The 13,965-nt window shown below is 39.2% G+C and overlaps 1 protein-coding gene across 4 annotated transcripts in view; it reads left to right on the forward strand.

The window, feature by feature from the left end:
• DENND2C (DENN domain containing 2C) overlaps positions 1-13,965 on the forward strand; it is a 79,436-nt gene that overhangs the window by 44,828 nt on the left and 20,643 nt on the right. For 2 of the 4 annotated variants that reach the window (XM_057310351.1, XM_057310352.1), the window contains exons 3-8: positions 170-306; positions 699-811; positions 1,450-1,620; positions 5,462-5,558; positions 10,775-10,840; positions 12,692-12,879. In XM_057310351.1, coding sequence (XP_057166334.1) covers positions 170-306; positions 699-811; positions 1,450-1,620; positions 5,462-5,558; positions 10,775-10,840; positions 12,692-12,879 — 772 coding nt within the window. The remainder of the gene's footprint in view (positions 1-169; positions 307-698; positions 812-1,449; positions 1,621-5,461; positions 5,559-10,774; positions 10,841-12,691; positions 12,880-13,965) is intronic. The other 2 variants (XM_026483691.4, XM_026483690.4) reach the window with 1 other exon arrangement.

Genomic DNA, 13,965 nt, shown 5'->3' on the forward strand with positions numbered 1-13,965 from the left:
GGTAATGGGAGAGGAAGAAGCAGGCTCCCAATGGAGGAGCCCGATGTGGGGCTCGATCCCAGAACGCTGGGATCACGCCCTGAGCCGAAGGCAGATGCTTAACAACTGAGCCACCCAGGCGCCCCTAGAGTTTTAGAACTTATAACTTAAACATATCTCCTTTCTTAAGGAAATCCTTTGAATTTGAGGATATTCAGCACTTTCGAAATCGGAACTCACAGAAGATTCATGAAGAACTTGGAAGAAATTCTGGCTCAGCACTTTATTACACACAGTCGGAGGACAATATCTATGAGGATATCATATGTACGTGTCCACAAACTTTGCAATTAAATTTAATGAGTAGATATTTGGTGGGGCCCTTAACCGTAGGATGGTATTTTCTTTTATAATCAAGCATATCTTGCTGTAGATATTTCTTTTAAATATGGAAACTTTTGTTGTATAAGTTCTTTTGTTCTTGAATGGTTTTCGCAGCCAGTTTAGTGGACTGCTAAGTTCAGAAGTAGATGTTTATAGTCTAGTATTTTGAGAATTCTTTTAGCTTGGTTGGACGCCTGAGTGGTTTTCAAGCTTAAAGGGCCAGCAATATAGACTAGGAAGCTGAACACAGTTCTTTATTTCTCTTCCTAGCTGTAGTACCTTTGTTTCCATTGAACTCTGTTTCTCTAAACTTTGTGTTCCCATTACATTTCAAGATCCCGCCAAGGAAAATCCATATGAAGATATTCCAGTGCAGCCTTTGCCCATGTGGAGATCCCCTTCAGCCTGGAAGCTACCGCCCCCTAAAAGTGCTTTCAGAGCACCAAAGGTATAACCAAAGATTCAGTATAAGAAAACCTTATATATAATTGACATAAGAAAACATAAGAATCTTGTTTATGATCCCTGCAAAAAGGTTAGAGTGGTTTAACTAGGGCCAAGATTAAGAGGCACTGAAATATGGATTTTGTTGATAGTGGTGGTTTTTGTGTTCTTTATGGGGTCTTTTTGGGTAGCTCACAGCTTTTTGTTTTCTTTGGTTTTGGAGTTTCTGTTTGTTCACTTACTAGCAGTTCAAAAAAATGAGAATATGAACACCTTTAGACAGGTCATGAGCTTTTCATTACACTGTAGTTTACCACAGCTTCCTATTAGTCCCACGACAGTCTGTGGCCTAAATTACCTGTCTCGTCCCTGGAAGCATTCGTCACCCCCGCAAGCAAAGGCTGCCTTGAGTTAATGAGGACTCTGAGCTGTTGTTTTCTGGAAATGGGATGACATCGTAGTAGAACATGGCTTAGAAACCTGAGAAACAGCTTTACAAATGGTGAAAAAGAAATTCTGGTATCCTCAGTTGAGGTGACTTTAAAGACAAGATACGTCTTTTTCTATGATAACTTGACCTGGAGACCATCAGCATTCCCCAGACGATCTTAACTCTTACCAGGACATCTTCTTCTGTTTTAGCTTCCTCCCAAACCTCAGTTTCTCCACCGGAAGACTATGGAACTGAAGAGCTCCCAAGCTTATTTACGGTCAAAGCTCACAAAGGATACCACTTTGCCTGTCACTTTAACTGAATGGAAGCTCTTCCGAGCTGGAGAAGTTGCAAACAGGAAAAGGAAAAATCTTCCGAGGGTAAGGACTCTAGTACTTTCATTCTTTGACTCTTATTTCATTTCCATAAATGAGAATAAATAAACTTTAGACTGAAATGAATAATAGGTTAGAACTGATCTACTGGAATGAGAAGATTTGGAAAGCGGCCTTAAGGTTTAGGTTTTTGCTCATGCAAGAAGAATGCATGAGTGGCTTTTGCCAAGACTTCTTTATGGATTTCGAAAATTGATTTTAGTTGGAAGGTTTCACTTCGGTTACCTTAGTTCTCATTAAAATCAGCTGCCTGTTTCAAGGAAGCACTAGAATCTCATGTAAGAGGACATTCTATGAAGCTGGCTTCAGTGTTGTTCTCCTTTTTTTTTTTTTCAAGATTTTATGTATTTATTTGAGAGAGAGAGAGAGCACGAACAGAGGGAGAGGGACAGAGGAAGAGAGAGAAGCAGATTCCCTGCCAAGCAGCGACCCGGGGGCTTGATCCTAGGACCCCGGGGATCATGTCCTGAGCCGAAGGCAGCCCCTTAACTGACTGAGCCACTCAGGCGCCCCAGTGTTGTTATTTTCACTCACTTATTTAATTGCCGAAGTGAACAGTTTTGTGCCTGAGTTTACAGATGTTCAGTAATAACAAAGTATATGCCTTTAATTTGGGGCAAAACTTTCCATTTGGGGGAAGAAAAAAGAAATTTGACTCTTACTTGGAAATAGAAATTATCAGCAATTGCATTAAATAAATGATTTCTCTCTCAAGGGAGAAAAGGCAGTAAATCTAAATCATCTCAAACAGAACTGTTAGAACCAAAATGAAGAAATTGGGATAATATGTAAACAGATACATATTTTTAAGGAAAGACACTTAAGAAATTGCATGAAAATATTTTTTAAAAATTCTCTATGTTACTTTGTTCTTCTATAATTTAGAATGTTTTCAGGCTAACTCTGCAGAAATGAAAAAAAATTAGATCATTTCAACAGTATTCCTTTCCTTAATCCCATCTGAATTAGCTGCGTGTATTCATTTGGCCCACAGTGTGTGTACCTGATTTTAACATTAAACAAAAGTCCCAGCTGTTTTTTGGGTTAGCAACTGCAGATCGGTTCCTTGGGAAATATTCTGTTCCACAATACTTTAATTCTTCTGATCTATTTCCTGCCCCTCCCTCTTTAATATGTGAAGAGTTAAACACGGTTTTTAAAAAAGCACTAAACACATCTCTCTCCTTGGGGAGAAAAAAAAAAGCAAACCTCCTTATTTATCTGTTTACTCTCCTGAGTATGGTGAGGAATATGTAAGAATCCGACGTCTTCTGCAGTAGTTCTCTCCTCTGATGTATCATGCTGGCACAACAAAGCAGCCTCCCACATGGCCCAGAGACAACAGATCACGTGTTCACAGGGGCGAGAGTACAAACACATACGGGATTGCATTTAGGACGTGGTTCTTGGAATGACATTAACAAATATTTGGGAATAATGGATTGCAGGTTTTAGGTACTGTGGATTCCCCGAGGGCTCGAAGCTTGTTCTCTTTCTAACTCTAGGTGATATGATCCAACTTTTCCTTTTCTAGTTGGGTCCTCAAAGGTCTTTTCAGAAGTGAGGTGGGAAAATATGGCGATGAACTCTTGACGATCAGGCAGGAATAAGCTGTTAGCGACCCTCCCTGGATTAAATGCTATTAGGATGTTCTGTTTGCAATACACATTTTGACTTTTCAGTATCTTCAGCAGCAACATTCCATGAGGAAAGCAGTTTTCATTTACTTCCCCTTTGATGACTAGAACTATCCCAGGAAGGAAAACTGGTTTCATAGTTTGAAAATCACTGATCTAGTCCATATGCCTCTTCCCCACCCTTCCTTTCTTCCCCTACTGTGAAAGCCTGTGTGGGATTGTTTGCTGGAATAGATTTCCTAATGTCTCATATTGTTCGTGTCAACTGTATAGAGCAGTATGGTTTCTATCATTTTTTAGGAAGACTGTTCTATAGTATTTCCTGCTGTAGCCTACAGTATTTACTGGAAGGTAAATGTAGGCATCTCTTCGTAACTCATAACCAAAATTTCAATTTTATTGATCTCATGTTTCTAGTATAGATAGTTCCCTTTCCTTTATAATATTTGAGTCTCCTTTTGAGTATAGTTTTCAAATGCTTATTAATAATTACAGTATTTTTAGGGGTGCCTGGGTGGTGCAGTCAGTTTAGCATCCGACTCTTGGTTTCAGCTCAGGTTGTGATCTCAGGGTCATGAGATCGAGCCCCATGTCAGTCTCCTCACTAAGCGTGTCATCTGTTTAAGATTCTCTCTCCCTTTCCCTCCTCCCCCACCCCTTGAGTGCGTGCTGTCTCCAAAATAAATAAATCTTAAAAAAAAATAATAATTACACTATTTTTGGTCAGTATATCTCCAAAATACATGTTTACTCTCATACGTCTTTCCTACAGTCCCTAACAGTGTCTTTTTATGTTGCATTCTCTTGCGGTTTTTTTTTTTATAATGGTAATATTTAAGAACATTGGTAATTTTTCACTTGAATGGCAGTTACAAAATCTTTAAAAGAATAAACTCATCCAGAAATGTGGGAATAATCTGCATATTGGAAGCACATGTTTCTCACATGTTATTTTTCTTTCTCTGGACTGATTCACTGCCTATGAATTGCCAAGATTGCTAGAGAAACAAGGAGAAAGGAGAAAACAGGAACATTTTTCTCAAGCAACTTTGTTGGTTCTTATATTCCTAACAGTTGTAATTCTGGGCATTAAATATGTTAAATCAGGATTAATGATTAAGGAAAAGCTTGGAATTGTAAGAAAAAAGAGAAATATACTAGGAAAACTAATGAACTCCTCCTTTGATTTCTTTTTTTAGTTTATTTATTCAAGCAATCTCTACACCCACTGTGGGGCTCAAATGCATGCTCCACTGACTGAGCCAGCCAGACGCCCCAAATTTCTACTTTTAAATGTGACTGTTCATCAGCTTGATTTTTTCCCTCACTTTTTAAAAGATTTCTTGAGTTTTGTTGACGTATCTTTCCCTTTTTTTTAAACCTACTCTGTGTGTGTGTGTGTGTGTGTGTCTGTCTGTCTGTCTGTCTCTTTCACACATACCTCCCAGCAGCAAAGAAAAAAATTCTGAGTAATGCTTACTAAGTGGAGCCTGGTTTTTATACGAAAGCGTATTTGAGAGCCTCCTGTTTTTAGGATGTTTCTAAAATAAATTATAATATTAGTGCTCCATGTAGCAAAGAGAGTATTTGCTTTGACAAAACCTTTGTCAGCATGAGTATCTTCTTTTTGTGAAGAATTCCTGGGAACAGAAATAACTGAGCCTTACCCTGGCTTCCTAGTGGAATGAGTATCCCTCTTCTTACTCTGGGTGATAGGGAAGGCTTGGTCAACAACGAGAGTGCAGTAGGCAGATTTCTTGCATGTTGTGACAGAGTGACAAGGAATCTCTCTAAGAGCCTGTGCTGGGTTCTGCTGGAAAGGAGATACCCTTTCCTCCTCCTCTTACCCATGTGTATGGACTTCGTATTAGAACAACATATTATCTGAATGAAGATCATTTTAGGTTCCAAATTTTTAAAATGTTAAGGTTTTTATTTATAAAATGGATCTTTCTCTGAATGAGAGTCACTAATTAATATCATCAAAACTTAGTATTGAATCTTTAAAAAAAAAAAACAGTGGGGGCACTGACACTGACTGGTTCAGTCAGTGAAGTGCACAACTCTTGATCTGGGGGTTGTGAGTTCGAGCCCCAGCGTGGGTGTAGAGATTACTTAAAAATAAAATCTTGAAAAAAAAAAGCAAGTTGGTGTTGGTTTTAACTTGTACTTTGTTGGTCTTTTTTCAGCTTGTATTGAAAATCGCTGACATATTTGAATCTAAGAGAGGGAAAAAGAGGGTAAAATTACACCCATACACTGGAAAAGACGTACCTCCCTCAAAAGGTAAGAGTTGTTCCAGAAGTCCAGAGCTATGAGCATTTGAGGGGAGAATCCTATAACTTAATGTTTATGTAAATTAGAATTTTTGGCTTACTTTCCTATCCCACTTCAATAGAACTTCTTTAGGATAAAGGATTATTTCTTACTCTTCCTCAAATCCCTTTAAGTTGTTCTGTGCCAAGTAATAACGACGTGAGAAAATAAATTAATTAAAAAGTAATTAGAAACCAGTAAGACTAATTTTCTTTTTTTTTTCAAGACTAATTTTCAGAGGCAGATTGCACCATTATTTTGTAATCCTACTTTGATTTGTAGTCATTTATCAGTATAGACTCTTTTAGTGGAGAAATGAGCATATTAGATATATATAGACCACAGGTATGTGGTACTCAAGTGGTAATCATCTACTCAGCTCAGTAGTTTAAGCCTTCAGATGTCTAGATAAAATTTACATTGTCTTTTTTTTTTAAGATTTATTTTTTAATGTTAGAGAGAGCATAAGTGAGAGGGACAGAGGGAGAGGGAGAGAGAATCTCAAATAAGCTCTGAGCTCAGCGTGGAGGCTGATGTGGGATTTTATCTCACAAACCCGAGATCACGACCTGAGCTGAAACCGACAGTTGGATGCATAACCGACTGTGCCACCAGGTGCCCCAAAACATGTCTTCATTAAGAAACTTAGAACATCCGGGGCGCCTGGGTGGCACAGCGGTTAAGCGTCTGCCTTCGGCTCAGGGCGTGGTCCCGGCGTTAATGGGATCGAGCCCCACATCAGGCTCCTCCGCTATGAGCCTGCTTCTTCCTCTCCCACTCCCCCTGCTTGTGTTCCCTCTCTCGCTGGCTATCTCTCTGTCAAATAAATAAAATCTTAAAAAAAAAAAAAAAGAAACTTAGAACATCCATAGTGAGTTATTGGAATTTCATATAGACTCATGCAAGATTCTTTACTTGGTTGTCTGGCAAAGAATATGTAGACTTTAGCAATTTTTGTCAAGTGAAGCACAACAGCCAAGTCATACCAGAGAAGAATGTTTCCTATTTTTGCAGACGTCCAAAGACAGCAATTTCTTAATTTCCCTTGAAAATCTATTCTGCATTCCAACAATTACTATCTGAAAATAAAATCCTCCATGCTACAAAAGACTCCTTTTTTCTTACTCTAAAATCAACTAGTCACCATTTTAGATACAAGTTTTCATGTTTTTTTCAAGTTTTCATATTTTCAAAAGCAGTTATCAAAACATGTTATCTCCTGCAGAAAAAATAATTTTGGTTATTGTGACTAATAGGTACCATTTACAGAGGGAAGTATTAGTTTTTCTACATACTTCGTCTCACGGACGACATACAACAACCCTAGGAGGCAGGGACTATCCTAATTTTACAGACAAAGAAGCTGAGCTAGAGGAGGAAGTGTCCGTTCGAAGGAAGGAGTGTGGTACCATGAAATCTTATCCTTTTCCATCACCAGTAGTTACTCTCAATTTTTCTCATAACACTTTTTTGATTTTTAGCAGTTTATTTCTTCTCCATGTGTATTTTTTATCCTCAACAAGGATATTGTCAAAGGCTTTTTCTTTGCATAATTCAGAACTAGATACAGAAGGTGAGAACTGGTGCCAGATACTGTGCTGGACCCTTTCAGACTCATTATCATTAATTTTCTCAGTAGCCCTCTGTGGCAGACATTATTGTCACTGTTTCTAGATGAGGAAATACACTGTGAATTGCAGATTATGTAAAATTGCAAGACCCTGGGGACCCGGACAAATTCTTACAGAACTTTACAATTTTCCCAGATTAATAGCAGCCCAGTAACAACCACAGTGTCAAGGTATACCGCTAAATGGGCTCTCGCTGATCTCTTATTCTAGTTGTATGCCGTGTTGTGTCTTAAGGATTAGGAATATTTTGGTAAATTTGGCTCTATGATAAGTTTTTGAAAAGCCAAACCCTTTTTTCCACTGTATCATTATTGAAAAAAAAAAATTCGACATCATGAATTGCCAACTTCTAACGACAACAAAAATGAAAGAGAGGAGCAGTTCCTAAATTGTAACCCTTCCCCACAACTGTGTTTTTCTTTTGCATGGCTCAGAGAAAATATGCATTTACCCAGTCTCTGTGACCAGCTCCTCTAGTGGGTCTGAGGAATTTCTCTCATGCCTGAGGATCTCCTGGCTCCATAGTCACATTCTCAGGTTTTTGTTTTCCTGCTTAAGCTTTTGTCCATAGATCAACAGTGACTAGTAGAACCAGATAATTATATTTACCTACGCTGTCAGTACATGCTAGGGTTTACTGAATCTGTGCCAACCTAAACATTTCTTAACTTTTAGTTATCAGCTGTTACAAAATGATTTATTGCCCTTTTTTAATTCTATCATTATAATTTTGTGTGTTGAAGTCACTTATAAAAAAGGGACAACCTATTTCTTTTGTGATCCCTACAAATTCTCAGTAGATTTTCCTATTGACTTATAAACCCCTTAACTTTCATTCAGTGTCTCGGAATGCAGATCATCAAAACCTACCGAGGTGACTATATTAAAGGTACCTAAATGAGCTTGGGTAGGGTCCTTTTCAGTTGTATTACCTTTCCTTCCTTTCCCCTTTCTTTTCTTTCTTTCCAGACACTTCATAGGCCCTTAAGAAGTACCTGATGCTAAGGACACAAACAGGACTCAGGAGCTCACAGTGTTTGTTCCTTCACACTGAGTAATGCTTCCTAGTTCCAGGATGCTTTCTATCACGGTGGTTAACTTGAAGTTATAAAGTCTATGAGATAGTAGCTACACTTGGGGTGAGCAGACCATAATGCATGCACTTGTCAAATCACTATAGTGTACACTGAAACTAATGTCACATTGTGTGTCAACTATTAAAAAAAATTTTTAAAAATTGGGGGCGCCTGGCTGGCTCTGGTAGAAGGTGTGACCCTCGATCTGAGGGTCATGAGTTCAAGCCCCACATTGGGTGTGGAGCCTACTTTAAATAAATAAATTAACTTAAAGATTTTTTTTTTAAATTAAGAAAAAGAGGCGCCTGTCTGGCTCAGTCAGTAGAGCATGCCACTCTTGATCTCAGGGTCATGAGTCAAGCGCCATGTTTGGGTGTGGAACCTACTTAAAAAAAAAAAAAATCCAGCCCCCCCCAAAACCTATACAGTATACAGTATTTAAATAGCTACATTTTCTGTTACATCTCTTATGAAGAAGCAGAATTTTTTAACATTCTCTTATGCCTTATTATTAAACTTAAATGAGTACCGCGAGAAATTACTATAATAAGAAAAAAGAAAACCCGGGGTTTCCCAAACCTCCTACCACTCCCAGAAAATTTTATACTATTCGGACTATATATATCTTGCTTTTAAAAAAAAAGTGATATATTTCAGAGCTCTTTCAGTATCAACACATAGAGGTCCACATAGCTGTACTGTAAGTTCATTGTATGGATGTAGAAGGATTTTATTTAAGCTCGTAGACATTTTGATTGCTTCACATTTAATTTCACCTATGGATTTAAAGTTATACATATATACACATATATATATTTTTTTGCTCTTCAAACAATGCTGCATTATACATCTTTTTGTATATATCTTTGTATATTGGTAAGAATGCATCTGTAGAATAATTTCTAGCCGCGGACTTAACCAAAGAACATGTGCATTTAACATTTTTATAACTGCTGCTAAATTGTCCCACACATTGTAACCACTTATAGTTTTATGAACAGCATTTGAAAATGACTTTCTTGGGGCACCTGGGTGGCTCAGTCATTAGGTGTCTGCCTTCGGCCCAGGGCGTGATCCCAGGGTCCTGGGATGGAGCCCCGCATCGGGCCCCCTGCTCCGCTGGGAGCCTGCTTCTTCCTCTCCCACTTCCCCTGCTTGTGTTCCCTCTCTCGCTGGCTGTGTCTCTCTCTGTCAAATAAATAAATAAAATCTTTAAGAAAAAAAGAAAAAGAAAAGAAAAAAGAAAATGACTTTCTTCTCATAGTTTTTACTAATACTCTGTTACATAAAGCTTTTTATTTTTGCCAATAGCATGGTTGAATATTGAAGCTTATTTATTATTTTAACTTACATTTCTTTAATTATAAATTGGGACAATTTTTATGTTTGTCAACAGTTATAAATCTTTTTCTATGGATTGCTTATTCTTACCCTTTATTCATTTTTCTGTTGTGCTGTAATTTTTCTTATTCATTCGTAACAGCTGTTTGAACATGAAGAAATTTATCCTTGTGTCAGCAATGTGTATTACAAATATCTTCCCAGTTCATTGTTCACTTTTCAAATTTAGTAATTTTTTATTAAGTAGAAATTTCACATTTTTATGTAATTAAACTTATACACGTTTTTCATTTATGCCTCCTAGCCTTGTTTTTCTTGATACAGAAAGTCCTGTTTGTGTCCTTAGCACCAGGCACCTCTTAGGAAACATGGAAGTATCTGGAAAGAAAGAAAAGAAAGGGGAAAGGGAGGAAAGTTACAGAAAGATTTTTCCTTTCTGTACATTTTTAAATTTTGCTTTAACTCTTCAGACTTAATGCAGAAATTTTTCATTCACTTGTTCAGAAAGCTGTGTGTGTGTGTAAGTAAATCAGCTATGTGCTGAGCACTGTAGTACAAAACACTCCCTTATGAAAACATAGCTCCTTATCACCAAGGTACTTAAAATCTGGTTGGGGAAAATAAGAGCAGTTCAAAGCAGTCTGTGTACTGTAAGAATTCAGGGTAAAGGAACACTGAGTTTGGCCTAGAAGGAGCTCAGAAGCATCATAAAAGAAGTTGGATGTTTCTTCATAAATGTATGTGGTTATCCCTCTGAGCCCCACATTTTCTAGTGACTCTAAATTCATAGTTGGTTCTGTGTTGAGAATTTAATTCAGCCCGGTTGGTGTCTTCTTTGGGAATATAAAGACAAGACAATGTATGTAGAAATACCATCTACTCCAAACCAGACTTCATAGAGTTAGGGATGAGCTGGGGGCTGAGGAGGGAGGGAGACCGAGTGTGGGAAGAAGCGAGGTAGATTCATTGCTTCTCTGAGCCCTCTGTTCTCTTTCGTGACTGCCCTACCCTGTTGTAACTGAGTGGTCTGGGGAAAGCCTCAGCATGCTTAATACTCCTGACTCCAAGTCTCTGAATCCATGGAGGCTTTACACTGTTCTCACTCCATTGACTTGCTACTGTCGTACAACGCAAGTAGGAACTCTCTCTCTCTTTTCAGGTGAAACCAGTGGGAACGAAAGTGATGCTGAGTATCTGCCAAAGAGTGAGTGAGTCAATGGGGCTGCTCCCTTTCTCGTGATGATCACGGTTATGGGTGGAGTGGCACCTTCCTCTGTCATCGAGCATGTTTTTCCCACATTAAACTGTATTTTGCAGGTGATTTCTTCATTAGAAGGACCTGGTGAGATTTGGGGAACTAAACAGTACGCTGTCAGATGTTTGACAGTGTTAAAAATCGCCCATGTTGGAATGAGGCGAACATTCCAATATGGGTCTGGTTCTCAAGATGGACTGTTCTTCGGGGAGCGGCGGGGCGACATGTTCAGACATATGTGCAGTAGTTTCCCAGCAGCCAAAACACAGTTTGTGAATCATCCTCCGAGACAAAGGCACACCATTACATATCTGATTTTTCCTAGCCACTCACGTGTACTTTAAGTAACTTCAATATCTCTGACATCGAGACAGGAAACATTGAGCTGTTTCTTATTCATAGGCCTTTATTTATATTTCAAATTATTATGCCATTGACTTTCTGTTAGAATGTAGAATCTGCCACGCATTTTTGGCTGGATTTGTTCAAGCACTTCATGGTGCTCTGTATCTTTCATCTAATGGATTTTCACAGCAAATTTTAAGTTCCTGTTGAACTGACCGACATATTGAGGCATGGGAAAAGTCAGAGACGTGACGTACTGGGCAGTCCCAAGTCTGATACTCTGATCTTATGATGAATAGTCAGTCATGTGCTCTCTCCTTGGCCTGAATTGCTTCAGGTGTGTGATTCAGTAGCCCAACTGAAGGTGAAACTTAAGTCATCAACGGGTTCAGCCTGGATGTGTAAAGATGACGAATTTAACGCTGTTGCTACTGAGAAACAGGACTTCAAATTTTCTTGACTTGAATAGAGACCTTTGGAATAAGTAAAGCTTTGCCTAGAGCACTAAATGTACTGGATAATTCCAGGGAGCCGTTCTGAGATGAATTTTTAAGTGTTCTTAATATTTGATCCATAGTGTAACTTCTTTGGGAGCAGACTGCATCCTATCTCAAAAGGAAAAAAAACAATTAGAGGATGTGTCTTTTAATCGTGGCTCAGAATGACGCATAATCAAATCTCTGGGACACTTAGACTATTTCTTCCGCAAGTACTGCCTTTCCCCTGGAGGAGACTACCCCCAATTGTTCACAGTTTAGAGATAAATGAGAATAAAGGCTAGATGCTATCCAGTTTTGAGTGGAATTGCTCATACTCTTTAAATATTTAGTTTGCTTCCGTAATTTCATGCTTTTGAGAAATAGCCCATTAATAGATATCTTCTGTTGCCATATGATTTCCCTCTTCAGTGAGCACCATATATTGGTATAAGCATATGTCTATTATTAGTAGTATATGCCAAGAAGAGAAAGGAAAAGGACAGTTTCTTTAATGTGAGGTTAGTTTTTGTTTTAATTTTATGTATGTAGCCTCTGTAGGACTCATTTCTTTTGTCAAGAAAAGTGTGTGCGTGCACACGCGCACCTGTGATTTCATGGTTCCAAGAATGGCGTCTGCTGTCTGGCCGGTGCTTTCACCTACATTTTCCCGGTATCCCGGTGTTACATCATGAAAGATGGGACAGTGCAGGAATATGTGTTGGGACACACATAGAACATCGGGTGGGACATGGAATGTCAGTGCCACCGCAGGGCCCCTGGGTGCTCGTGAGAATCTGCACTTGCTCCCTGAGGATGTCGGAGCCCCCCCAGGTCTGTCCATGTAGCCGGCGCTGGTTAGTCAGCATGCAGTCAGCAGTGACTGAGTGAAGATTAGTCCATACGGTTCATGACCTCTGGGTGTCCGAGGGAAGACGGGGCCGCCCCGGAAAAACCACGCTCCCTGGTTTCATTGCAGATCGCCACAAGCGCTTAGCACAACTGCAGCAGTCTTCCAAGAGGAACCCTCACTACCAGACCTTGGAGAGGGATCTCATTGAATTACAGGAGCAGCAGCTCTTCGAACTTTTCGTGGTGGTGTCTCTGCAGAAGAAGCCGTCGGAAATAAGCTACATTCCCCAGGTCATACAGCAGTTCCCCAGCAAGGTAGGTGCAAGGAGACCAAGAGGCATTCGGGAATGTTCTTGCGTCTCTGTATGTATTTTATCTCTTCTCTTCTTTTTAGTGTGATCTAAAGCAGCTTTTACTACTACTGTGCCTCTTGTGGGATCTGGTAGGTGACTCTCATAACATCTCCTGTCAGGCCTGAACTAGAAACGGGCAAAAAAAAAAAAAACCTCATTATCCAAGTTGTTTTTTGATTTTTTGCTCTGCTGTTTGCTAAGTCCCTTTAGCAAGTTTTTGCAAAGATTCCATTTTCTCACTCTTAGTGAGGGGAACGATAAAGATGGCAGAACAGGGTAGCAGTTTAGAGCATGGACTCTAAGCCAGCTCTCCACCTGCCGCTTATAAGCTCTGTGACTCGGAGCTGTTACTGACTGCTCTGGGCCTTGGTTTCTTCAATTGTAAAATGGAGGTAATCAGAATACTGTCTATCCCACTGAGTTGTAGTGAGGATTAAATGAACTGTATAAGGCACTTAGAATAGTGTGTAGCATATAGTCAGCACTCTAGAATGTACCTGTTATTAGTGAGGGTTTCATGAGATAATGTATGTCAAGTGCTAATGCAGTGCTTGGCACATAGTTAGCGCTCGATAATGGTATCTGTTATTAACAATATTCGTTGGGTTTTTTTCTACCTTACGCCTGAGGGAGCATAATATTAAATAACAAATAGAAATTCCACTGGAGGTTGAGAGACCCTAGAAGAAAAGAAAAAGTTTTATATTTTATTTTCTATTTAATTTTCCCTGCTTTTTGAACAAGGGGTCCACAGCTGGATCTTGCACTCTGCTCTGCCGATGGCGTAGCGGGCCTCAGGAAGGAGTGGTCCCTTTACACGGGGACATTCACTCACGCTCCATCTTACTCCTTGGACCACGTCTCTCATTTACATTCTCTGCTCAGCTGCTTTAGGACTTGGGGTTTAAAACCCAAAACTAGTGAAGCACGACTGTATTGGAATGGAATCTAAGAGACATTTCCTGTGTGACCTTTCATTTTAAAAAAAGTGCTCAACAAAATTCCTATTGTAAATAAGTCAGTGTTTAATTTCTTATAAAATTTTCAG

This window comes from Ursus arctos, unplaced genomic scaffold, assembly GCF_023065955.2.
Source record: "Ursus arctos isolate Adak ecotype North America unplaced genomic scaffold, UrsArc2.0 scaffold_12, whole genome shotgun sequence".
NCBI classification, from domain to species: Eukaryota; Metazoa; Chordata; class Mammalia; order Carnivora; family Ursidae; genus Ursus; species Ursus arctos.